This window comes from Stegastes partitus, unplaced genomic scaffold, assembly GCF_000690725.1.
Source record: "Stegastes partitus isolate 25-593 unplaced genomic scaffold, Stegastes_partitus-1.0.2 Scaffold249, whole genome shotgun sequence".
In the NCBI taxonomy this organism is placed as follows: domain Eukaryota; kingdom Metazoa; phylum Chordata; class Actinopteri; family Pomacentridae; genus Stegastes; species Stegastes partitus.
In genome coordinates, this window is record NW_007577980.1 from 552,715 (window position 1) to 579,254 (window position 26,540).

The window sequence follows — 26,540 nt, forward strand, 5'->3', positions numbered from 1 at the left end:
TCCCTCTGGCCGAGTCATTGACAAATGTTGCTTTGAAATGTAATGAAGTTTGAAATGGGAGCTGCGGTTACAATTATCCTCGGACAGGGGCTGTCACTGGCATGATATCACTATCTCTAGCAATTAGAATCGGCTGCGAGACAGGGAGAACAAGGGGGAGAAAGAGATGGAGAGATTGGGTGACAGGCAGTGATCCCACAGAGTTATATGAATGTGTGGAGGCAGGAAAGCAAACAAGTGGTGCACTCATGGAAGGATTGTGGCTCACTCTCTGCAACAGAGCTGTGTCTGCACACTTCATGCTTGTGCTTGTAGTCAGACTGGTTATTATAGAACAGGTTTAGAATTATCCCATAAATGTAAAAAAATAAGACAAGTTATGAAGCTATAAAAACTGATCATAATTATATTTACATGTACTATATGTTTGTAGTCTTGTTAAGTTGATATTATTAAAAGAACATATGGCCAACATTTATAGATATCAAACTGTACATACAAAAGAACAATATGGAAAGTGTTATCAAACTGTAATGGAATATCTAGTTGGTTTATTAGCTATGTTTGTGCGCACATTAGCGAAATCTGTGTCATTATGGTCATTATCAGTCTTTCAAATCTGTTTGCAGGATGGCTAATTAGGCAGAGCAGTGCAATGTGCAGGTAGTGTCTTCATAAATGAAATGTGTATAGAGACACTAATTTATTTCTAGAAAACAAATAGTTAAAGCAAAAGGATGGTTTCCATTCGTTTCCGATATTGTGTAATTTTACAGTTATCAACATCATGAAGTGTTTTTTCAGCGATTCTCAATAAAAAACATTAATTTAACACACTGATGTAGCAGTCTCTGTCCATCTGTAGTCTCCACTCTGTGATCTCAGTCTGATTGGTGACAAGCCACTAATAACAATCAACTCTGATGGATGGATAGATGTTGAAAATTTACATTTTTTGCTGAAAATGTATATCAAAGATCAATAATCAGTCTCATAGATTCTGAATAAACTGTGTTAATATTGACCTAAAAGAAAGTATAGTTGTTTAAAAACTGATGTAGCAATGTCAGTTACATACTGGACACTGAACGTGACTTTTCATTGAGCATTCAAACATTTATTTAGAATCAGTGTCCATTATGACGTAGAAAAAAAATAACAATGACAGTAGAAAATATTAAAAGTTAGTAAAACAATAAAAACATTACAACAAATGAATCACAAATGCATCAGCTGAAACAAATGCATCTGGAAGTAAAACAAGATTAAATTTGACACCTGAATTGCCCTTAGGATGAGAATGAGTCAAGCTTTAGATTGTTCTGCAGGTTATTCCGGGTTGCACGTGTACAGAAAGCCAGCACTTGCGATCTAATTCAACCATTTGAGCTTGTGTGGTGAAGACCCACATTAAAAGTCAGCAATGAAGTAATATAAGAAAAAAGCAGTAAGGGCTATACAAATTAAAAAACAAAACCCAATGTTTGTCATGCCCTAAGGAGAGGAGGGGCCACTCGACCTTACGATACAACAATGATGACTACTGTAATTATTACCAGTGATAAATGTTAATGCAGAGTGATAAACAATGTCAAAGGGCTTATGAGTCACAGCATGCATGTATAAAATGTCCCCACAGTCCAACACTGATGAAAAAGTTGCTTCAATATGCATTTTTCAAATAGGATTTTTCTATAAAATAATGAGATATACCTCTAAAATTGTTGTAATTTAGTTACAGTTTGGTCACATAATTTTTAGTCAACCTCCAGATCCCAAGATATGTTATTCTTTCAAGATTTGTCCCAATTATGGTAGGGATGACCAGATTTATCTGGATTAAGAACTATAATGTGCTTCGTAAGTGCAACTTTTAACTTGGCAAGAGCCAAAGATGTTCAACAGCAGAATGTACAGCATCCACACTACAGTACAAAGTTAGATCATCAGCATAAGGATGCACATTACATCTCTGTGCAAAGGAGAAAATATCATGTATCTAAAGAGTGACCAGCATTGACTCCAGGATTGAGCCTGGTGGGACACCTTTTACAGCTATCACAAATTCTGATTTAACATTTCCAAAAGCAACACAGTACTGTCTGTGTATAATGTAACTCTAAACCCATTTAAGAGCATTTTCATTGAAGCCAATGTGGTGAAGTCTTTTTAAAAGCAAGAAATTATGCACTTCATTGAATTAATTTGAAAGATTAATAATAAAAAAAGAGCTGCACAGTGTTTCCTTCTGTTCAAAGCTGTAATAATACAACTTTAAACAAGAGTGGCAGCTTTGATGATGTTGTGCTTCTCTAAAAAAAAAAGAAAAACCTGAGCGGTGCGGTGGTGCTTAAAATAGTTTGCTGCAACAAAATGATTTACAAAATGATTTAAGCTGTTTATTCACAAGAGATTCAGAGATCTTTGTGAGGCATAATAATTTAGAGATAAGCCTGTCATTGTTGAGATTGGATATTTTGCTTTTCTTTATGTAAAGGGGTTACATAAGCGGCCTTCCAGGCTTTTGGAAAAATAGCAGTTATGTAGCTAACGACAACTGAAGTGGCACCTTTAAAAAGAAGGGCTTCAGACCAGCAGTAGTGAACTCTTAGAATCTATTTCTAATACAGCTGTAAAATGATTATTTAAAGCTAACACAAATTTCGTAAGCTTCTGTTATTGAACACCAAATTGCTGTGACCATGGGAGGACAGGAGAGCGAGGACTTACGGCTAATTAAATTCATTGCCTTCCAGAATTTTGCTGGTTTTGAATAAGATTTTGGAATCAAACTCAAGTAATAATTCAATTTGGCCATTCTTATTGCAGAGGTGCATTTTGTTTATGAGTTGCCCAAAAGCAAGCCAGTGACCGGGATCCTGCTTGTCTGGCAACAGCCCAGACTTGGTTTCTTGCTTTAAGCTGTGAGGAAGTTTCTGTTGAGAACGAGGGCCGGACTTCATCTATGTGTTCTGTATTTCTTAAAAGGTGCATGCTTGTCCACTACTGTGCTGAAAGACATGTAAAAATGCTCCAAACTATTTGGGGTATCATTAATATCACTTGCTAATTTTCTAAAGGTTTGCTCATTGAAATGCTTAGAAACACATTTAATCATCATATGGGAACGTACATTTTTCATTTTGGCATTTCTAATGCAAGTTACTGAACAGTGACCACCAAAAGCCTTTTCCAACACTCCTGGAGCAACGATTTTATCTGTTCAGTTAATAATAATTAGAATAGGGGCTTCAGAATTTGGCCTTGTCGCGCGTGTAAAAATTGTATGAGATTGGAATCAGGCAAGACTTAACCAATATAAATTACAATCACATAAAATAATCAACTATTATTTGGAGCAATGTGGACTGTAGAAGCTAAACTTTTAACTCTGGCTGCATTAAGAACAATACACAGAAACAGGGTCTGGTGTTTATAGCTAATCCTCCACCTCTTGAGTTCTTGTCTATAGTTTTGTCTTTTCTATTACAACATGCTTAACTCCCTGTTGTCATAGCTAAACGCTGACAAATATTCCTTTCTCTTTTAGGAACGTACGTGATGCACCTGTCAGCGTTCGACGCCGACGACAACACCACGGCTAATGGTATGGTGCGCTATCGGATCCTGTCCCAGACGCCGCACAGCCCTATCCCCAACATGTTCACCATCAACAGTGAGACTGGGGACATTGTGACAGTGGCGCCTGGTCTTGATCGAGAGGTTGGTGTTCTCTTAAAAAAAAAAAAACGAGGCAAATTTGTGCAATTAATCCCCACAAATAAGGATGTAAAATGTCATCAAAGCCTGCAAACTGTTGCGTAGTGTGCAGGCTGTCTAAATAAACGATAGCCGGTCAGAAGATACTCCTTTATCTTTGTTTATGGAGCACACTTCCGAACAGCATTGTTTACTCTGATGACACTCTGAGATGCGACTTTCAAATGTTCTGTAGCCATTTGTCACCCCACACACACACACACACACACGCAACCATCAGCTTGTCCTTTTTTTTTTTTTTTTTTTACAGTAAATTGTCTGCGGTCACCTTGTTTATGGAGCTCTAAAAGTTGTGACAAGATCCAAATGTGTTTATTCTCGCAACATGGATGTGCCAGTGACAACTCTGCAAAGAAATCTCCGAGACAGATCATCCTCCCAAACTGTCACCAGTGACAGACCTATTAACAACACATCATGCTGCAGTGGGCTGCTCACGTTGTGTTTTGTGTGGGTGGGTGTGTTTGTGTGTGAGAGTGTGTGTGAGAGAGAGCATTTGTGTGGTAAAGATAGAGTGGAAATATCTGAGATAGAATGCCCTTGACACCTGTCAGACAAACACAAAAGCCCATATAATCACATCTACACTCGATAAAACACAGGCAATGGAGGGAGGAAAAAAAAAAAAAAGAAGGGAACTGAAGGGAGCCATAGAACAAAAACAGAGCAGGGTAGACGGGGGTATTACAATGAGGAGGGAGAAAGTGAGTGTGAATTTTGGCAATGAAGATAGGGTGATGGAGACAGAGAAGCAGAATGAGACATGAGGGTGCCAGAGGGAGAGAGTGCTATGAGGGAAACATGGGCTAAAAATGTCTGAGCTGAACATCCACTGCTTATTTTTACTCTGTTTTATCAGTACATTGCTAATCCAGGCAGTCACCCCAAAACGTAGGATTAAACTCCTGCCACACCTAAACACACACACACACTTACACACACACACACACAGAAACATGTTTGTACTTCAAAGGACACATATTGACATCATTATTTAACACTTTCTTTTTTCTTTTTTTTAATTACTCTGTTGTTTATCCGGGTTAGCGTCACTGGGATCGGTGTTCTCTTTTTGCGGAGCTTTTCAGATCACATCTGTGCTCGCATTGTGATCAGACAACAGCCAGGTGTAAATATAATTTGGAAAGATTGGTCATATCCTTAAGAAAAACATTTGCCCAACTGGAGGAAAGCTCACTTAACTCTGCTTCTTCCTGCATGCAAGATTGGTAAAGGGAAAAAAACAAAGCAAAACTGCAGCCTACCTTCCTCAGCCATGGAACAAGTCAAGCCTATATAGCAGCACAGATTCACTTGGCCTAGGATTTGCCATGTTTGCACCCAAATCTACCAGCCCCACCTGCCTAATTCACATCCTGAGATATGATCGCAGTGAGGCTTGAATGGAGATAATGTTAATGCTTTTTGATCCCAGACCTGAGACCAATGTACAAATGAAACTACCCAGAAAGCACTAGTTATATTGCATGTTAATAAAAATTGTAAATGATGCCTTGGGATCCTGGGCAAAGGTAGTATGGGCAAAGGATGAGTATAAATCTGCTTCTCTAACCTTTTGACCCTTTAACCAGAACAATACCTTTACGCATCACAAGTCCAGCTCTGAAACTTAATTCTAACTTGGACCTTAAATCAACAGTTACCTCTCAAATGACTATTGGTAAGAAGTAAAAAAATAAATAAATAAATAATAATAATAATACCCCTATCACCTCCCACACAGTCTGCTATTGGCATCAACGCCCTATCACATTTGAACTTGTTTTATGGCACTTATCCAGATTGTTTCCTCCTGACTAGATCCTTGCTTGTGTTGTATCCGCTCTCAGATGTATGTTGTTGTGGATATAAACGTCTGCTAAATGAAATTGTAGAATTGTAAAAGTCAGGACCAGCCAGAATGTGCTTACTCCAGGTGTAAAGCTGAAATAGGCAAACATATATATGCTGTCTGTGCACATACCTACACACAAGTAGGAGAATTTATTCCTCTGCATAATGTGCTCTCGCATGTATTTGTATATATATATATGTTTTTTTTAATATACAGTTTCTGCAGAATACAAATAGATAGTTCTAGACAGCAGATGAGAAGCTTCAAACCTTCCAAAGAAGAAAAAAAGAGCCTCTGTACTGTACATAAACTTCATACACAGCACACTGCAGTGCTTCCCTGGTCCACTTTTAGTCAGCACTTTGGCCCTTTGAAACTTTGAAAGTTTCTGCATCTCCCTTTCCCTTCGTGGACTGGGGTGTTGGAGGTGTTAGGTGTTATTAAAAAAAAAAAAAAAAAAGCAAGAAAAAAAAAAACACAGCATCTATTTTTGGTATCCCCCCACCCCCCCCTCCTTTGCGCCTCAGTTGCATCCCCCTGCTGCCTCTTATCCTCTCCTCTGTTCTTTACTTTTGAAATGTCTTCTTCCTCTTCTTTGTACGCTCCCACACTGAATCTCTTTTAAAGATTTCCACTGGTCTGCAGTGGACTTTTAAGAGCTTGTTGACAGTAACAGACCTCAGTCCTCCAGAGAAAACTGGGTATGCTGCGGTGTTGTTGCAATGCTGAGAGGTTCAGAGGAGCTCTACATAATTACTCCCTTGTCTAATTAGTGAGAGTGTTGTGTACACGCTGTACACAGGCTGATGGGACAGTCAGGCAAGCACAAGATATGGAGAAAGAGAGGTGTGTGTGTGTGTGTGTGTGTTGTCGTCGGTGTTTGCGGATGCTCGTGTGTATGTATGGGTGGTAATGAGAGTGCGTGTACAAGGTTGGAGTTCAGCATCTCATCTAGCATCAAGATGAGAGGAAGTGAGGGGAGCTGTCTAATCCTCCTGATGTGGCGTCCTGGCCTAATTGGGATATTTACTCGGTAATTAGCAGGTGAGAGAGACACTGGGAATGTAATTGGGAATCTCAGTGACGAGACACATTATCCAGACAGTCAGCTCCTGGGCTCCATCCTTCCTGCAGCCCATTAACTGCACCCTGGGACAGAAGAAGAAGAGACCAAGGGAGGGAGAAGAAGAAGAAGGAGGCGGGAAGGGGAGCCGCATGGCTTGGAGGAACACAAACGCACCCGAGTACAAAAATACAAATAAGAGAACCATATTTCAGCTTCCAGTAGAAGTGACACTCTGTCATTTGAGAAGATGAAATGGCATTTATCATTCCCTCATATTATTGCTCCATAGATAGTCTATTAATCTCTGTCAGTTGGATCATTGTCTTCACATCTGTCCATCAGTGGCACCGAATAAGAGATGCCTTTGATAACTTTGATGGCATGCTGTACCCACGGGGGGAGGCTTCGCTGTGCAAGCCTTCAGATGGCGTGATGTCTGGATATGTTCCACTGAGGAGGTTTCAACTCAGTCAAATGAAAGACTTCACCCTTGTGATTCCGTGTTTCAAATAAGACCATGGACAGCGACTATAAGAACACAGGCTGAGCTTTTGTTCCCTCGGGAGTCACACTCTGCTGCTGTAGACTCTGGGAAGGATAGATTTTTTGCAGATGAATAACTATACATTGATGTTTTTTTTTTTCTTTTTTTTTTCTTTCTGCTTCTTCCTTTTTTACAGAAAGTGTCCCAGTACACCATCATCGTGCAAGCCACGGACATGGAGGGCAACTTGAACTTTGGCCTTTCCAACACAGCCACCGCCATCATCACTGTCACGGACATCAACGACAACCCTCCCATGCTGACCTCTAGAACTGTGAGTTATTACGAACGAGGGGAGCAGGAGGGGAAAGGGTGACGATTTAGAGGAGGAGGGAGGTTGGGTTCAAAGATGAGGGTGGAAATGATTAGAATGCTGGAGAAAAACGATGTACGGCAGAGATATATTAGAAGAGCGGAGGAAGGGAGAAAGGAAATGACTACAACGCTGTGTTGTGTTGTTGCAAAGGAAGATTAACACAAGGACAGTGAGTCAGGCCTATGAAGTGCAAAGGATACTTACTCATTTCCTGGTAGAGGATTCACACACACACACACACACACACACACAGAATTACTAATCCATATCATTGACTTTAATCAGCAAGAAAACTAGAGCCAGCAAATGGTTAATGATTGTTGCCATGATAGTGATATTTAAAATGATGATTACATTGCAGAAGGTCATTATTGAGAGTGAGGTAAAAATTAAAAGTCCAAAGTAATGCGCTGTTTGCACTGTATTATATCACTGGTGGTGTGATTCAGCAGCATCATCCCTAAATGAATTAGTGAAGCGGGAGATTTCTCTTTTGACTCGGCCTTACGCTGAGCATTTCTCTCAGCGCTGCTAAACGTTTAGATGTCCAAGTGGAACAGCTGAGGTGGCAGTCGTGTTTTTCGGTCATAGCTGAAAAGCAGGGGGGGGAAAAAGGATTTATTATTCGCATGGTTGGAAATAAGTTTTATTTGATGTGGCAGAGTTTACGTGTATTTGTTAAGCGGAGATGGTCAGAAGCGGAATCAGTTTAACTGCACTTCGGTGTGTTGTGATGAAAAACCTTCCAGGTGTCAATGCCGCTTCAGGTGTCAGGATTATTCAAGAAGTGTGCTTTCCTGTCAGTAGTGATGAGAGCATGGGCCTGTTGGGTAGATAAGATGCTTAGCTGTGCAACTGCAGGAGCGGCGGCTGAGGCGGTATCAGCGATACGGTGCACTCGGCTCTTTGAGGTGGTAGCAGAGGAGCTAGCATTAGCATTCTGCCCTGGGGGCTATTAGGACCTTATGATGATGAGTTAGCATTGCTGTTAAGCATGTGTCAGCCACGGCACTCATCAGAAGGGCTGCTACATCACACGCAGCTGGAAATGTACAGCGAGGGGGCAAAAGAGGAGATGGTAAGCAAAAAGAGAACAAAGAGAGCCGGGCTGGCTGACGAGTGGACCACCGTGTAGGACCCTAGGACGAAAAATTGGAGGAAGAAAAAGTGACGAGAGAATGATGGGGAGAGAAGAAAGAATGAAGGATTATTTAGTCACTGGAGCTATTTTCTACAGCAGCAGCAGTGATAAAGCGTAGACGTGGCCCGTTGTAAATCAGAGGCCTTTCCTGACTCGGCACCCCCTACTCTGCATTAAAATTCTTCACTGATGGCAGTATATTGATGATAGTGGGCAATAATAGATTGATATTCTCTAACTGTATTCCACTGTGTTTAAGTGCATTTCCATCAGCGTCATAGGGGGAAGTTAATACTATCATGGATATTGATGATAAACTTTAGTGGAGGTTTTGGAGCCACGATGAGCGGAGCACTTTTACCCACTCCCTTCATAAATCATCCATTTTAGTGGGGGGATAACATAAAAGCCATTTTGTTGAGAATGCAGGCTATTATGCAAATATTTAGTGTTTGCAATAAACCCCATAGATCTTTCAACGTGTCCCAGAAATATAAAGTTTGGGGAATTTGTCTTTAATGTTGATGATTAATATTTCATCACGCCTATCAGAGGCTGGCCTATTTTTCAAGGCGGCAAAGGGTGTTGTGTGTGTGTGTACAGATGTGAAGGCGGTGGGTGCTTATTCGGGGTTGTGTACACGCATGCATTATGTCTGTGATACAGATAGATGAGATAAAATGAAATAAGTTGTTCATCTCTTTTGTTTGTTTATGCATATACTACTGCAACAATGACACGTATCTCATATGGAATGGTTATGTGTAGAAACTTGTAATCATGGTGTGTACTGTACGTGCAGGATTTGCTGCATTGCTTCCTGGGCTTCGTTCTTTTATCTTCCTCATAAAGTTTATATGATGAAGCTCCCTGTCACTTCTCTGCTCCCTCTCACTGCCACCTTTAGCCAAAATACTGACAGAGAGGTGAGGGTGTTGGCAAGAGGTGTTTTGTCAAGTGTTGTGAAAAAGTCAACTGCACTCTGAACCAATCACAGTCAAAGTGCTGCCTTCCTGTTTCCCTTTAGTCCAGCAGTTGGGGACAAGATACGGTATCACAGAGAGAAAATCCAAGCCTCTACATCCATACAACAGCTACATTTTTAAACTCTAACAAAACTGCACTACGCTGTCAAAACAGTATTTGCCTAATAAATCATTAAGAAAGTGAAAGAAAGAGAACAACCCCAAGTTGTTGTTTTTTTTTCTTTCCCCGAGACTGAAATGCTCTCGGTTCTATCCATTATTGACAAAACCCCAGCAAATATCAAAGATCACTGTCATAAAAATGGAGGTCTTGAGGAGACGGAACAATCGTTAAACTCCCTCACCTGGCATTGATTGAAGCTCTAAAAACTCATCTCTGTTCATTAAAGTTACATATTTAGAAGTGTCTTTCAAGAAAATAATTCATTCAAGCGTGTAACTTTACACCTTTTCCTCTAGTTTGCACAGGTGTAGTATTCTCACCTCTTTCTCTACCCTCCCCTCCTCTTTTGTTGCAGTTCACAAGCTCAAATGCGGCTCGAGTTATTTAGCCATGCATGTTCTAACCAGAAACCGATTCCCACAAGTGGACAAGACTGGTTTGTTAAGTTTGTTATATGTGAAACCCGGCTGTCTGAATCAGTGTCATTGGTTCACTGGTGGTTATTGTGCTCGTATTCCATCTTCTATCATGTATAAAACATCATACAATGCTAAGATTAAAAATTTGATTTTCAACTGCTGGTTCTGTGAAAAAAGGCTTTAAATTCTCATTTGAAAGTTTACTCTTAAATATAAGCTGAATGCTGCTCAGCCACCACTGTTGTCTTCTTGAAAATGTCACGGTTGGCTACATTCCTAGACGTGTTTTTTGGCATTTAGGCCGCTTAATACTGCATTATCCACATCAGAGCGATTCCAGACATCAAAACACAATTGCAATCTAAAACTACAAATGACAGAAGTTCAGTGATTGTAAGTTGATTACTGCGACGTTCTTTGGCACTCAGCGTTGATTTTCTTTACCTATTTAAGTTGACATTTACACACTCTTGTACATTTCACAGTCTTTTGTGATTAACTGGTTTGTTGTACTGCCAATAGAGTTTTATGCGTGGGGAATTCAAAAACTGCCATGCCATGGAAAATGCCATTGTGCAAAAAAAAAAAATGTTTTTTTTTTTTTTAAGACCCTGGATGCCAGGTGTAACGCCTCCCATTCCGCCTCTCTATAAAACGCTAATGAGACAAGAAATCTCAAACTGCACTCTTGATAATCAGAGTTGTGGTGGAGCCTTCAAAGTCGTCCCTCATATCTGGTTAACACTTGCCCTTAGTTGTTACTGTGTGCTGAGAAAGAAGATGCTCAAGGGCCCTTAGGAGCCTAAGAGCCATCTCCAAAGTTTTATTTTATTGAATTGGCATTGGGGAGTCCCTGGACCAAACCACAGTAATAAACCACACAAGCACGCACAGACTCACACTGACACTAACGTACGACAGCCTGCCTACTTATCCAATGCAGGCAGTGCATCAGGACCACCCGGACTTGTCTGTTGTCTTAAGAATGTCATTGAGTCTCTGAACAGCTCTCCTGACGCAGCCCCCTAATCTGCCCGCTGCTGTCGGCTGTTTGCTGGGTGATGTGCGGGTTGCCAGGCAGGGTATTATGGTCCGTTGGAGTGTTTGGTCTGGGGCTTTGCTCTTTGATATCCTACACTCACATAAGCGGCTCAGTGGCTCTTCCACGCCTGTTACCCATGGTGACACGGTGACTGTATGGCGCTGCATGCCTGTTGCCTCCAGACGAAGTGAAGACATGCCAACCTGCTCTGACCTCGTGTGATCGGTTGAGAGTTGATGGGTTGTTTGTGTAGGTGGGGCTGCGGTCAGCTTGTGTTTTACAGGGCTGCGGTGGAGTCGTCACTGTAGTTAGTTGGTCTTTTGTGGGCTTTATCCCCTGAGCCTGTGCAGCTTTGATCAATCCCCACCATAACAGACACATGACAGACAGCGGCTCACTCCTCATCAGGCTTATCAGGACAAAGCACATGTGTTTGTACAGCATGGGGACAACTAAAAACCACTTATATACACTCTAACAGCTGTTTTAACCCTCCCTGCTGCTCGCTTCTTTCTGTTCATCCATTCTTTCCTCCTTTGTCACTCTGGCTTTCAAAGGAATGAAATATTATTGCTCATCTAGGATGGATAGTAGGAAAACAGAAAACAGTGAAACTGGAACAACGCCCCTGTGTGCATCTGCTTGCTCATGTGCAACTGTGTTTACTGCTTGTTTACTGCTCAACGGCGGTAAAAGCGAGATCATTAAAATTACTCTAAGTGAAAACCTGACATAAGGACTGTATCTGTTAGGAAAAATGTAACAGAGAGATGGGCTCTTGTTGGCTTTTTGTTGAAATTGCCACACTCAAACAGCTCAGTGGATACCTAAAAGACCAAGGGAATGGTAAAATAAAAAGATATTTTAAAGAGATGTTAACATTTGACTCTGCTTTTTTTCGCAGTTTTCTGGCGAGGTCCCAGAGAACCGAGTGGATGTTGTGGTGGCCAATCTGACGGTCATAGATGCCGACCAACCGCACTCGCCCAACTGGAACGCCATCTATAGGATCATCAGCGGAGACCCGTCTGGGCACTTCACCATCCGCACTGACCCTGTCACCAATGACGGCATGGTCACCGTGGTGAAGGTAAGACTCCAGCCTATCATAGCACGCTCAGCTCCTGGGCTTATAGAGGTCAGTGTAGAAGAAACAGTGTCATCTCTTATTCTTCGCTGAATGTCAGATCCCCTTGGGAATTAAGCGCAAGCAGTAATAATAGACTACAGAGTTAAATGGGGACGGGCTGGGGTCTTTGCCTTTCATATGCCCCTTTATGTCCAAATGAGGGATTGGAGGCTGCGGTGCCCTTTGGAAAGAGCTCGTACACTCACACACAGACTTAAACACAATGGCTGGTGAGACCACTGTAGCAAATTAGGTATTGATTTCTCAATTACAAAGGCAACGGTTTTTATACACTCATAATGTTCTAGCTGCTGTGGTAAATGACATCAACAACAAAGCCGTGTCTTGTAACAACCTGCTATGTTAGTGTTCGACCTCTCAAACACAATCTCAATACAAAACCGAACAGCAGGGGAAAAAAAACCTCCATATAATATTCATATTCTCCGTGTGTGTATTGTGAGGGATAACCGCTAGAATTCTTCTGACCTTTCAAAAAATAAAAACAAATAAAATGCTGACATGTTGCTTTTTGGAAATGTACGTATTATAATAGCTAGAAAGGCAAAATTTGTCAAGCATCTCTCTCTTAAAGTACAAGACCGACTAGTTAGTCTACAGTCTGTAGTTTATAGTAAAACAGTGAGTAGAAGGGTTCAACAAGTTTTCTCGATCATATCAGAAACTCTACATTCCATAAGTTGACAAAGCAGCTTCTTCAGACTGGAACTGCATTCCCCGTAATAGGGAGAGTTTTTTCACCCTACTTTTCTAACACACACATGTATTGCTGAGCTTTAACCTTAAAAAAAAATCGTGTCTGTTTTTCTGAAAACGAGTATGCATACACGTAACTGACTGACTGATTAACATATAAATAAATGATAACCGATGAGCTTACAACTGAGTTTGTTATCACACTAGATATGCACTGCAGGTGTGTGTCCTCGTGAATGACCTTTTGTTTTGTATTTGCGTGTTCATTCATGAGTGCCTCGCTGTGAATGTGTTTACCATGTTGCATTGGCTTTGTAGAAATAACTTTTGTGACCCTCGGGACTCGAGGGTATTCTCAACATGGATCTGACTCCTGCAAGTCACGTCTCACATCATACGATAATAGTAAAAAAAAAAAAAAAGAGGAATAGCATCTCCTTGTAATTCCCACGGCACCCTGAGCAATGAGCATTGGCATTTTGCTTCTCTTCATTATCTCTAGATGACTGCCTTTTATAATCCATTCCTCTCGCTCCCTGATGTAAAATTCAGTAGGCAGCCGGGTAGCCGTAAGCTTGCATAGAGACGCATGGCAGGTTATCAGGAAATCATAAAATAAGAGACAGGACACCCCCTGGGAAGAAACGAGCAATAGACTGTCTCAACAAGTAAACAGAGGGGCTTCGGCTCGCTCGGGGAAAAGGGAGCCGGAACATTCACATCAGACAACTTGTGATCGGTAAAGTCAAGAAGCCATAAGAAGGCGCTACCTTGTTGCTCCTATTTTTACCGAGGCGTCTGCGGCTGCTAGTACAGACGCATCGAATCGCGCTGACACCCAGGTACGCGTCAGTCTTCCACAGGGGACTTGGGCTCCTCTGTAAACAAGGGTTGAGGTCTTAACCAGAACATGTCACACATTTACACTGCTCTCCGGGGAGTTTATGAGACGTCTCCTCGTTTTGCCGCATGGTAATAGAGCCGGTAGACAAACAAGCACACATAAAAACACACAAACAGAGCCGCTCGGTTCGTATGAGTCATTAAGATATGTAAATCACAGCTTATGATAAACATGGGAGATGACAGGAGAAGCAGAGAGGAGGAGAGAAGTGCGGCGGAGACAGATTTCCGAGGATTGAGAAATGCAGCCCGCAGAGAGCATAAATCAGAGAGCTGGGGTAGGGCAGAGGTGAGAAGACGAGGGGGTGGGAAGTTGGAGACCAGCGGAACAAATTAGGTAAAAGGGAAAGAGAGGAGTGTGTGAAGCGATACAGAGGAGATGTAAGATGTGATGGCTTGTGGGCAAAAGATGGAAGCCGTGTTATTGACCTCTCACCCCTCTGGCTTCCCTCAGGGTGTGTGTATCTGGGTGTGTATGTGTGTTTTAGTTAGCCTACAGCTATACTCTAGACCTCCCTGTGCTCTGAATACCACTGGCTGTAGATCAAAGAGCCCTGAGCGTGGTTAGCCTGTAAATGGGTTCCCAATGCGCCATGGGGTCATGCGCGAATACACACCCGCATGCTTACATTTACTTATTCCTACGTGCATGTACACACACAGTCAAAACTGTAGCACCAACTAACAGGCACACAAACACCTCCCCTCCAGTGCCCTTGTCAACCAATCTCCCTGATTAATGATGCTTTTTCATATCAGAGCTGAGCTCTCAGACTGTCCGCTCATAGCACTGAAGCAATGCAACATACAGATGTGCTCAAAGCCATTAACATCACCATCAAACACCACAGACACGAGCTTTGCAGTGGTAATCATCATCCGTCTGTTTAGAAATGTGCCAGGAGCCCCTACGAGCAGCATATTTGTTCTTTTGTTACTTCCTTGCTTGTTGTTGTCATTTGAACCTGATCGTGTAGTGTTCATTAGGAGAGCGCGCGACTGTCACTCTGGTTTAAGCTCAGCTGGCAAAAGCCCCCTGTGGACTACACATATACAGTAAACACATTCACTCAACAGGCAGAGTCATGACAACACCCTATGAATACTCTCAGCCCTGTTCTGTGTAGCTGTGTGTTTGTTCATCAAGGGACCACTTGACTTGGCATCTGTTCATTTATCATGTCCTTTATCATCAACAAAGTCCACTGCAAAGTCCCCCGACACGGATGAAAACAGAAACGCTGACAGTATAATCAGTGTAGTTTTTATAGTACACACATGTACTATTATTAATTATTACACTACTAGTACATGACACGATTCTTACATAAAAATAATATAAAGTATGAATCCTCATAGTATATAAGATTGCTTTATTTTAATTTTTATTCATTTTATTTCTTTGAACCAGGGGACACATTTTCTACTAAACCTATACCCTTTTTACGATGTCCCACAGTATTCGTTCCCATTTATTGTCTTACAGGAAGACATAATAAATACATTGCAAGACAACGATATATTTGCATTAAATGCCGTATAAATGTGGCGCACGGTACTTGCTTTCTCTCAAACTATGTCACAAAGATGACCTCTGTGGTATTTCTTTTTATTTTTGTGTTTGCATTACACAAGTTCTCATTATTGCATCTATCCACTGTGCATTTATTGTGTCGTGTAACCTTGATTTTTCCTCTCTGTGTTTAAATATGAAGAATGAATTGAAACTGTCAAAATAAAATTGTAAATTAGACTCAGAAGCACACACATAGTGTTGTTTAATTTTGATTATGAACAGACTCTGGATCGTATCGCTCAAATTGACCCCTCATACTGAATTTACTTCTTTTTTTTTTTTGTAAATTATCCTCTGGTGTTTACTATGAATCAAATCAAGGAGAAATTCATGTTTATTGCACAACATCACCAATCCCACTTTTGCCTGAGAGGGCTTTAAAATCAGTCCAGAATGATGGCCTTTGATTGGGACAAGCAAAAGCTCCTCAAAAGACCATTTAATTGGGAGGAAAAATGGAAGAACCCTCAAGAAGAGCAACACAGGAAAGGCCCTTTTTCTGACTACACACAGACATGCGATACATGCTGTGTTTACAGGAAAGAGCTAAATAGTGAATTTACTGTGTGGATAATGAGGATAACAAAATGATAGATGACTGTAGACATACATAGAAACCGGAGGATGCTGAGCAACTTCCAGATGCCAGCAAATAGATAGACAAATGACCTTCTGTCTGCCATGGAGACCTGGAAAGAAAACAGAATACACAAACACTTTAGAGACTAAACTCATGCTGGAAGAAGAGAGGAAACAAACACAGGTGAAGAATGAGACAAGAAGGAGAAGCAGAAGAACAACTTGGCAGCAAATGCTTTATAAAGCCTGAATTATTGCAGTTCAGTTTAACAGTTGCTAACTCTTCCTTCCTTTCTCCAGCCAGTAGACTTTGAGATGAACCGTGCCTTCATGCTGACGGTGGTGGTGTCCAACCAGGCCCACCTCGCTAGCGGCATCCAGTCGTCGCTCCAGTCCACAGCGGGGGTCACCATATCCGTCCAGGACGTCAACGAGCCTCCTTACTTCCCCACAAACCCGAAACACATCCGCTTCGAGGAGGGCGTCCCCGCCGGCACCAGTCTGACAACGTTCTCCGCCTCAGATCCCGATCGACTTCAGATGCAGCAGTCAATCAGGTACTGAAGGGAATGATAGATGAGACTACAGAATGGGAATCCTAATTTGACTGACATTTTAATTGCATTCCGTCACCTTAATTTTCGTCTTTGCACAAAATAATTTAGATCTGGTTTAGATAGGTCCCGTTGCATATGGCTGGTATTGTCTGAATAAGGCTTGAAGCACTCGGCTAGCTGCTTTTTAAGTAAAAGCCTGGCAGAAATCTGTCCATATGCGGCAGGCTAAAAAGCCTCTTGGAGTGGTTCCATATCGGTAGTTAGATGTCAAAGTTCAACAAGGGGACTATATTTTGGCATTACCCATCTCTCAAAGTCTTACTGTGTGAAGTTTATGAGCCAGCAGAGAACTCTGAGTAAGGAGGGTAAGAAGGTTAATAGGGAGCAATAGCTTCTGGGGTAATGAGAAGTGTGTGTGCATTGTGTAGGCTGCATGAGCACATACATGCAGGTGCACACACACATAGACACACACACACACACACATGCATACACATAAGAGGATAGAGGGAGGTTGGGGGGGTAAAATGAACAGCTGGCTCGAGCCCAAACACCTGACACAGCATTATGTCCACCTGCAGTGTTCTTTCTTTGTGGAAAGCCTCTCTGGATTTTAAATGTAAACCAACCTTTAAATGACCAGCAGGCCTTTCCTCAGTCCTGCTGTCAGCCTGACAGTAGCGGTAGCCGCCCTCTGGCCTTCCAAACTTCGAGCTAATCTATTAAGAACACTTTGCTCCGTATTGATGCGGCAAAAGGGAGGGCTTTAGATTATCGTCATGCGACCGCAGAGCTCACGCGTTCCCACTCGCGCGCGTACACAAAGAACGTCTGCGTAGATCATGGCGAGCGGCGGTGACGTGATTTATAGCTGGCACAGAAGAGTAAGTACAATTGAGTTGATAACAGTGTGACATTAATACCACCTCCTTCCAACAGATTCACACTCCAACAGCTCCTTCCTGCCCATTTTCTCCAGGGAGAAGATCTAAACAAATTTCCCTGCTAATTTCACAGCAAATGAGAGTAAATTGGGTGTACATTATAATTTAGGAAGACACCAAAGTCACCAGCTGGGCTCTCTCTCTCTTTCTCTCTCTCTCTCTCTCTCTCTCTCTCTCTCTTTCTCTCTCTCTGTTAAATTAACTTTGAAATCAATGGTTTCGTCCTTCTTTATTTTTTTTTCTTCTATGACCTGCCCCAGAATGCAGTGTTGTACATCTTGGGATTAAGTTAGCCTATGAGAAGCATGCTGTGGTCTGGCACAGTAGCCTTAACATAAACACATCTCCTTCCTCTGCTCTCGCCACGTGAGGAACAAGGACGGTAGAGACGGCTAATCCACCACCTCATTCATTTGGATCCATCTGGATAGAATCACTGCTAATCCCGCTGCGATTTCTACGGAAGGTATCTACTCTAGACACTTATGATCCTCAGTATTTCAAAAAATAGTAGAGAATAAAGAGTAAAACAGTTTACAGAGTTGGCAGTAGTTGATATATATTATTAACTTTATCGCTCAGTGCAGAGACCTCCGAACTCCATCAATCACAGAATCAACTTACATGTCTCTTTGCACGCACGAGGGAGACATTTAGATGTGACTCCCGGGTTTGTGTTAGGCGTAATTTATGTTGCATGCCTTTGCATATGACAAAAAGCTGTATGTCTTCATAAATGGATGGTTGGAGATATATAAAGAAAAAGGCAGGCACGGAGAGGATTTAGAGGGAGCTTTAAAAGTCAAAAGTAAGGTGGAGAAAAAAAAAAGACCTAAGGGACCGCAGAGGGAGGGAGGGAAGGAGCCGAGGACGGCGCGCTGACTGCAGGTCAAGGTTTGAACTTGACAGGTGCTTATCAAAGGCGGGACAGACTGACAGTGTCCTGTTGAGGTTAGGGAGAAGGCAATGTGTACACGAGCGGGCCGGGAGGAGGGAGGGGGGCGGAGGGAGAGTGAGGCATCATGCATCACCTGTCAGACACCCAACCAGTAAGGTCGAGACACGGGACTAGAGACACTGGCATAAATGATTACCCAAACTGCCTTGGCTAAGCTTCAGACATGCATTTTTCATCCTCAGGGTCGGGGGTTTGAAAAATAAATGTCATACCTCTCCCTGCTGCTTGCTAAGATCACTAACCTGCCAAGCCTAATCATACATCCAGCTGTACTCACACACCTACCAACTCCCAAATGAGAGAAACCTTCTGGTGGAGGAAAGCAGTGGAAATAAGGCGCAGGAAGGAATGGGGAAAGTTTCACACCCAGTGTATCATTTAAACCAAATTTTGTATTCCAAAACCGCACTAGAGACAACAAGAACTGTTTACCTTTCCAAGGAGACAGAAAAATCGGCATGGCACTTCATTAAAAAGTTAGTGTTAGGGCCTGCCGGTTGCCCACAGTAATGTTGTTTACAGTTGGGCCTTGTAAACAAAAAACTCTGTGTGCTTTCACAGGCATCACTCTAATGACCAGAGGCCTATCGTTAACTTAGTGTTATCAGAAAAACCGAGGCAAGTGGAAATGGCTTTCTGAAACCAGCCACATTCTACCTTCAACTTCTGTGGAGTTTTTCTTGAAGAACATGACTAATGATGCCGCAGACTGTCTATTTATGTGTTGGAAATGAACTCGAGCTGAAGGCCGTTCACACAGGACTTCATTTGCCTCACGTATGGTTTATTACATCTGCAGTGAGGGCCGGTTAAGAGGCTTAATTAAAGTGAGCAGAAGTGAACAAACCTTTGTGTCGTGGCTTTTTATCATCCGAGGACACACAGTCCACTTGTGTTATCATGTGTGCCCAGCGAAAGAGTAGGTGCAAATGGCAGGATTCTGAGATATCAGCCTTTGAGATTTCTGCCTCCACAGCAGCACAGTGGAGGCTGCTAGAGCTTCCTTTGCGGCATTTTGAGAAATGTGTTTATTTTCTTTTCTGCTGAAAGTTAGATGAGAAGATTGTAACCGCTGTCATGTCTGTGTGTGGATGTTTTTTTTGAAGATTAATTGAGTAACATGTCCTTTCTTTAATCAGAACTGGAGTTTAAAAACAGTGAATTGTTGTCCAGTGGCTTCATGGTTTATGTTCTGGGATATTTCTTAGCTGTCAGCAGTGACTTCTTGGAGTTGAGTAATTACTGCGAGGTTGCCAGATAATTAGCAGAAACTCCAGCACTTAAGATTATCAATTTTTGTACTTTTGTAAAAAGAAAAGCACAACATGTGCCTTGTTAATTAGTGACCTTTAGAGATGCTGTTGGGCAGACTATTTCAACTTTAGACAGAGCCAGTCTAGTTTTTCCCACCCCCTGCTGGCTTTAGCTTTATATTGACAGACATGAGAGTGATATCGAACAACTCTTGGCAAGAAAGTGAATAAATGTATTTCCAAAAATACATTTATTTCTCCCAAGAACAATATGTGTAGTATTTGGGAGAGCTAACCCTTTAATTTCCCTTCACTCAGTAGAAGACCACCAATTTGTCTGCCGTCCGCCGAAAAGACAGAGAACATTTGTCAGTTTGGCACGGCGACACCAGCAGAAATGCAGTTGGACAGAGAATAGCAGTAGGTATCATGTCAGTCTTAATGAGGACATTAAAATCAGATCATACAACCAGGCTGCTACTTTACAAATGTCACCTCTCCCTGTCTCTCTTTCCCCCACCTTACACCCATCCCTGATCATTTCCCCTCACCCTTTTATCCCACCCTCCCGCTGCGATGGACTCACTGTATTCTTGGTGGTGATTTCACAGTCCGCCAGTTAGCGGCTGTGGGCTTGGCTAGCCTGTGTGAAACTGTCTAGAGTGTGGGAATGTCATCTCTGTGATCCCCTTGCCCGCACTGCGCAACGCCTGGGATCATGCCCATTGCCTGCTGGGAAAATCCCACCTCCGTCACTGCAGGGAAGAGATTATGCTCTCCGTCCATCCCCTCCCACCCACCCAACCCTTCCTTACTGCCACCCATCCCTCTAGGCTGTCATTCTCCTCTAGTTAAGTAGAAATGTACATGTGGTATTTAGTGGAACACAAATAAACAAGCAGGCCGTACTCTAACAGTAAGTAAATTACTATTCAGTAAACATAAAAGGAAGGTTAAGGTCAAATCCATTTCAATTTGGATGGCTTTTAAAGCTGGAAGTGTATGTCACATAACAACATGGCCTTTTTGCCCTAGCTGACATTCAGTAAATGAAATCAAATTGATGTGGAAACCTTGTTGTGTAAGGCCAAGGCATCACATGTCCATAGATTATGTTTCCCACGTGAACGTGAGATTGCAGCCAAGAGGGGTGACAGTTGATGAACTCTGCATCGCACAACGAACGAGGCAAGGATGAGAAGATGCGGACGGGGATAAGGAAATGTATGAATACAAAAGCGCGCCAGGATGAGGTGAGGCGGCGCAAGTCGAGACGGATCAGATAGAACCGAAAGCGCGGAACAAGCCGAAAGCGACGAAACACCCGAGAAACAAGAAACGGTTTGATCAGACTCAGATTGGGATTCAATCCAGGAGATGATCCCTTGTTCCTCCGCTGCCCTTTATCCCAGGGGAACGTTGCCACCTGCTAACCACATCCACGTTCCTGTTTGATCATCGGTACTGAGATCCTATCATCCTTTCTCCACATGATGCGCAGCTTCCCCATAGCTTATACATAGCTTCCACACGGGCACATTTGCAAACATGCAACCACTAAAACATGCATGTATATAACCCATTCAGCCGGTTCAGCGTGCTTAAGCAAACACTTCCTAGAAAATGTGGATGCACAACACACACCTACACACAGATTCACACACACACACACACACACACACACAGGCAGTTGCAGCAGTGCTTAACTAGGGAGGTAATTGACTTCAATGCCTGGTACACAGGAATGAAAAATGAGGTGAAATTGACTGTAGGCTGCAGGCTCTGGAGAAGAAGTCAATGAAGAATTAAACTGTGTGAAGGTCAAGCTGTTGTGATTTTGCAAGTGTGTGTATTCGCAAGCAATCTATGTATGCACAGGCACAGGAGAAAATTTATAATTGCTTGTAAACATGGAAACGCCAACGCTAACTTCTCCATCGATCTGTCCTTGTGTGTATTTAGGTATTCAAAGCTGAACGACCCAGCAGACTGGTTGTCCATCAACAGAACCAACGGTCAGATAGTAACAACGGCGATGCTCGACCGGGAGTCCGTCTACGTTAAAAACAACATATACGAAGCCACATTCCTGGCAACAGACAGCGGTAAGAGAATCTTTCATCCACACGTGTTGCGCTTGAGATTTATTTTTTTTCTCCGTTACTTTCATTTAAAATCAGAGCGACCAAGGTTGCTGCTACCTGTGTTCTATTTCTGATCCTTTCTGTTTATGTCCTCACTCCTACATGTTGCAGCACAGCTTATTTAACAGCAATGTCAAAATTGGCATGGAAACATAGTATAAACCCATTTACTTTTAATGTAATTTTACAAATCTAAATGTACTATCTAGCTACATTCTCTATAGTCAACTCGTACTTTTCACACTCTTCGTGATTTTTATCAGAATGTTGGTTGATCTCGACCCCAGGAAGCACCTTGACTCTTGTTCCTACTGATTTTAAAGTAGTATAATATTGTCCAGACCTGCGAGCGGTGATTGTGACAGAATTCTAAAACACAATTTTTTATTTTAGTTGAGAATATGATATGTATCAGCTTAATAAAATGGGGATGTTTGTGTGGATGTAGAGGGATGTACAGGCACACACCATTCAAGTAAAGGACAGATGGGTTAGAGATGGAGAAAATCCTAATTCACACAACTGGTCAGTCCTCTCCTCTCCTCTCCTCTCCTCTCCTCTATCTTCAGTCCAAGCTTTCCTTCTCCTTCCCTCCCTCACAATTCCTTTGGCATATATTATTTGTTCTGCTTCAAAGTTGAAACTCGAGCTTAACCGAGTACAAACTCAATCACATCAAACAAATAACTTTCCTTCCCCCCTTCCTCCAAGTGCAAGTGAGTGCTTTTTCTCAAGTAAGAAAAAAAAGAGGGAATGCTTTTTCCCCTCCCAAATTGCCTTATCTGTGACGTGCAGTGCACTGGTATGTTTACCTGAATTTGAGCTGGCTTTGAAACATTGGTGTATTTATAGGTGTTAGCATGTGTGAATGCACTCATTTTGCGGCGCACTTGTGGGAGCATGTTTGTGTGTGTGTTTTTGTGCAGTTATTTGTGGTGACTGACAGTGTCGGGCCGTGTGGATGGTGTAAGCGGCTGCAGGATTAGAGGTTAACATGCTCCTGTTGTTTGGACCTTTTCGCTCCCTGTTATTTTCTGGCCTTCTTTATAATTACGATATGTTACCTATTTCCTTGAATAACCTATTATTTTTTCCAGGGCCTGACCTTTGTAAAGTGCACAGTTTAGATGGGCATGTTGCTACCTACTAGGTTGGCCTGATAGCAGCTCAGGTTATGTGTGTGTGTGTGTCTGCTTATTTGTGTGTGCATCAGTCTGACTATGTGGGTGTTGCTGGAGTGCCAGCTGTCACAACATGAGAGGGATTATGGTAAGAAGTACTATGAGACAGTAAGGATAGTAGGATGGGACACGGAGAGGTGGTGACAGTACGGTGAGAAGTCTACTTTTTATGTCATCCCCCCCCCTCCGCTCGACAAATTGTGACTGCGTCAGACCCCAATGACACATTTTCCTTTTAAAACACCTATGGTATTGTTTATGTTTATGTGCTCTTCAAAGAGCATATGGTAAGCTTGCCACAAGTCTTTTCACCGTGCCTCGCATCTCTCATCCACCATCAAAAAAACGAGGGAGTTAATACAAATCCTTTTGAGGAATTTACACAAACATAATTATTTATTTAGCTGGTTAAAACCCACATAATTCTCCTATCAGCTGTGGCAAGCTGCTTCCACATGTCCCCCATACATGGCTGGGATTAACGAACCGGCAGAATGGGAAATCCTCTGTGTGTGTGTGTGTGTGTGTGCAAGTGTGTTTGAACCTGTGTGCTTATAAGCCACGTGTTTTAACGGTGCAGTATGTACATGTGTTAAATTGGAATTTTATATTGTACATTAAGCATTGTCTGTATAGTATGTACCACAAATAAATAAATAAACAAATAAATAAAACAAGCCACTAGCGTGCAACTGTTGGATAAAGTTTAATTAGTGACAATCAAATGAAATCGTCCTTTAAAAAGCTTGAAAAATGTGGTTAAACCATTTAGAAGCTGTTTTATATAACCTGGTTTAAATGGCTTTCAAAAGGAGTGTTGATAATATAAAGTTATTATCATAAAAAACCAGAAGTACAACTAGTTTTGCAACTCATGAGATGAGAAAATAATGAGTATCCTTTTTATTTATTTATTTAACTTCATAATCTAATGACATATTTGCATGAACACCTTTTTTTTTTTTCCGTTTTATTCTCCATCATTTCTATCATGTTGCCAACCCTTTTGGTTGCACTATGTGGCTGTGTAACTGTTTGTAACCTTTACATTTCTGTCGATAAAATATAAATTTGGCAGCTTTTCTACACTTTAATAGGAAAAGTCCACTTTCACATTTGTCAATATTACGCAAAATATGTTGCTTGTCTCTAAACCTCCCTCGACACTGGAGCTCTAGCTGCAATCGCTTTGTCAATGTTATCAATCAGCTGAGTTTAGCGGTATTAATCATAGTATTACCAGTCAGACACGGCTCAAACTGTCAACAGACGCACTTCCGGGGACCCTGTTTTCAACTGTGTTTTACTCCTCTGGTGGCAAATGTCTTGCTCTGTTGCCACATTTAATTGGCAGATCTGTAAGCTTTGCATAAATCTTTGTAAATTACATCGTCCTTATCTCATCCCAGAGATGGGCCCTGGGGTCGCTTGATTCCATGCGATGGCTCAGCCAGTGGGGCATGACAGGGAAATGACTCGTAATTGGAGGCAGCTAAGGGTCGTCACCCCCTGACACACACTCAATAAACAGCTCTGAGCTTTATACTGGCTAAGCTCCCCCCTTTTTTTTTTCCAATTTTTCTGTGCCACATTTTCATACTTCGCTTACCTATTCATGCATTCTTCTCTCCGCTCAGATATCTCGCTCCCTGATTGTTTGAAGTGTCTATTTTCTATTCCCAATTCTCTATAAATATTGTTGCTGATGGTCTGTTGCTGTGTTCAATCAATGCAAAGGCTTCAGGATTGTGTCTGCAGATGCGTGCCTGAGTGTCTCCGTGTGCACTAGTGCATGTTATTGCAGTCCAAGGTTGACAGTATTGTGGTTTAACCAGCACCTGCAATGGGAAGACCCACAGTAGCATCAGTCCAAATTTCTGCAATTGCTTTAACAATTTCCGCAGACTTACGGACTCAGGTGTGATGCCTCGAGCAATTACTTTCACCTCTTTAATAGCTGTCTGATGAGCAGCATCTGCACGTCTGTATGTAAAATTTGATTGCTACTACAACTGTATGCAGATACAATAAGGCAGTACAGTGCGTGCCTTTGTAACTGTTTGTTCAGCAGACTCTGAAAGCAAAGTCATTTACACTTGGAGAATAACATGAACACAATTTTTTTTTAAACTATTTTTTTTACCTACCTAGGCTTGCACAGATAAAAATGGTCTTTTTGTTCAATCTAACACACTTCAGTCCTTGTGCTGTATGTCTCTGTGGAACAAATCATATACATTATGTGACAGGCTGTTAGTGTATGCACCGCTACAACTGCCAGAAGCTCAGGTAACAATATAGGAATTAAGGGCTTTGGAGATCTTCCTAATGGTCATAAAAGCAGGGTAAATCATTTTCAAGAGCGCTCAATTATCTGTGAAAATGCAGGTAATTTGTGTCCACTATGCGTGCAATGGAAATTTCTTCTTACCATGTAAGCACATAGGCATGCAATAAGCTATCGTGTATGTGATAGTGGAGGACTGTGTGCAGTGAGAAGGCCCTGCTACCTTTCAGAAATACATTGTTAATATTGCAAGCAGAAGTGCCTTTATGTCCAAAATCATAGATGACTCTCATAGTATTGTGTAAATACGCACAGACAAGGACTTGTTTGATTGTGTTACAGTCATCATTATTGTACCTAAGTCCTCTCCAGGCGATTGGATGTGCTGTGCCTGCATCAGGATCGACTGTGATGGGTTTGATTTGGCTGTAAGGCTAAAAGAGGAATTGGAAAGCACAACTGTCAGAAGTATTTCTGTCAAGGGTGGAATTTCTCCCCCAGCTCTAAAGTATCCCTACCTCTAACGTCGTCATTGTGAATGAACAATGCTCCTTTCACCTCCCCTCTTTCCTTTTTTGTATTTCTCTTTCTATCCCCTTTCATTATTTCCCTCTCCTCTGTCAGCCTTCAGCTCCTCTCTCTTCCCTCTCAATCGTCCCTTTCACCACACACATCTTCTCTTGTCATCTTTTCCTCCTGTCATGATATTATTTTTTCTTCCCTCTTCCTGCTCCCAGGCTCTCCTGCTGCCAGCGGCACCGGCACACTGCAGATCTATCTGATAGATATTAATGACAACCCCCCAGCCCTCATACCAAAGGAGTCTCAGATCTGTGAGAGGATCAACAAGAACGTCAACGGTGTCAACATCACTGCCGCTGATGCCGACACGGACCCCAACGCTGGACCTTTCGTCTTTGAGCTGCCCAACTTTCCCACCAGCATCCGGCGCAACTGGACGATTTCTCGGATCAGCGGTGAGGAGGTGTCACCATGGAAG

The 26,540-nt window shown here is 42.1% G+C and overlaps 1 protein-coding gene across 1 annotated transcript in view; it reads left to right on the forward strand.

The window, feature by feature from the left end:
- The window catches only part of LOC103357354 (cadherin-4-like), an 81,613-nt gene that overhangs the window by 42,937 nt on the left and 12,136 nt on the right, over positions 1-26,540 (forward strand). Inside the window, exons 5-10 of the mRNA XM_008281884.1 lie at positions 3,551-3,723; positions 7,382-7,519; positions 12,217-12,402; positions 16,517-16,773; positions 21,891-22,033; positions 26,278-26,517. Coding sequence (XP_008280106.1) covers positions 3,551-3,723; positions 7,382-7,519; positions 12,217-12,402; positions 16,517-16,773; positions 21,891-22,033; positions 26,278-26,517 — 1,137 coding nt within the window. The remainder of the gene's footprint in view (positions 1-3,550; positions 3,724-7,381; positions 7,520-12,216; positions 12,403-16,516; positions 16,774-21,890; positions 22,034-26,277; positions 26,518-26,540) is intronic.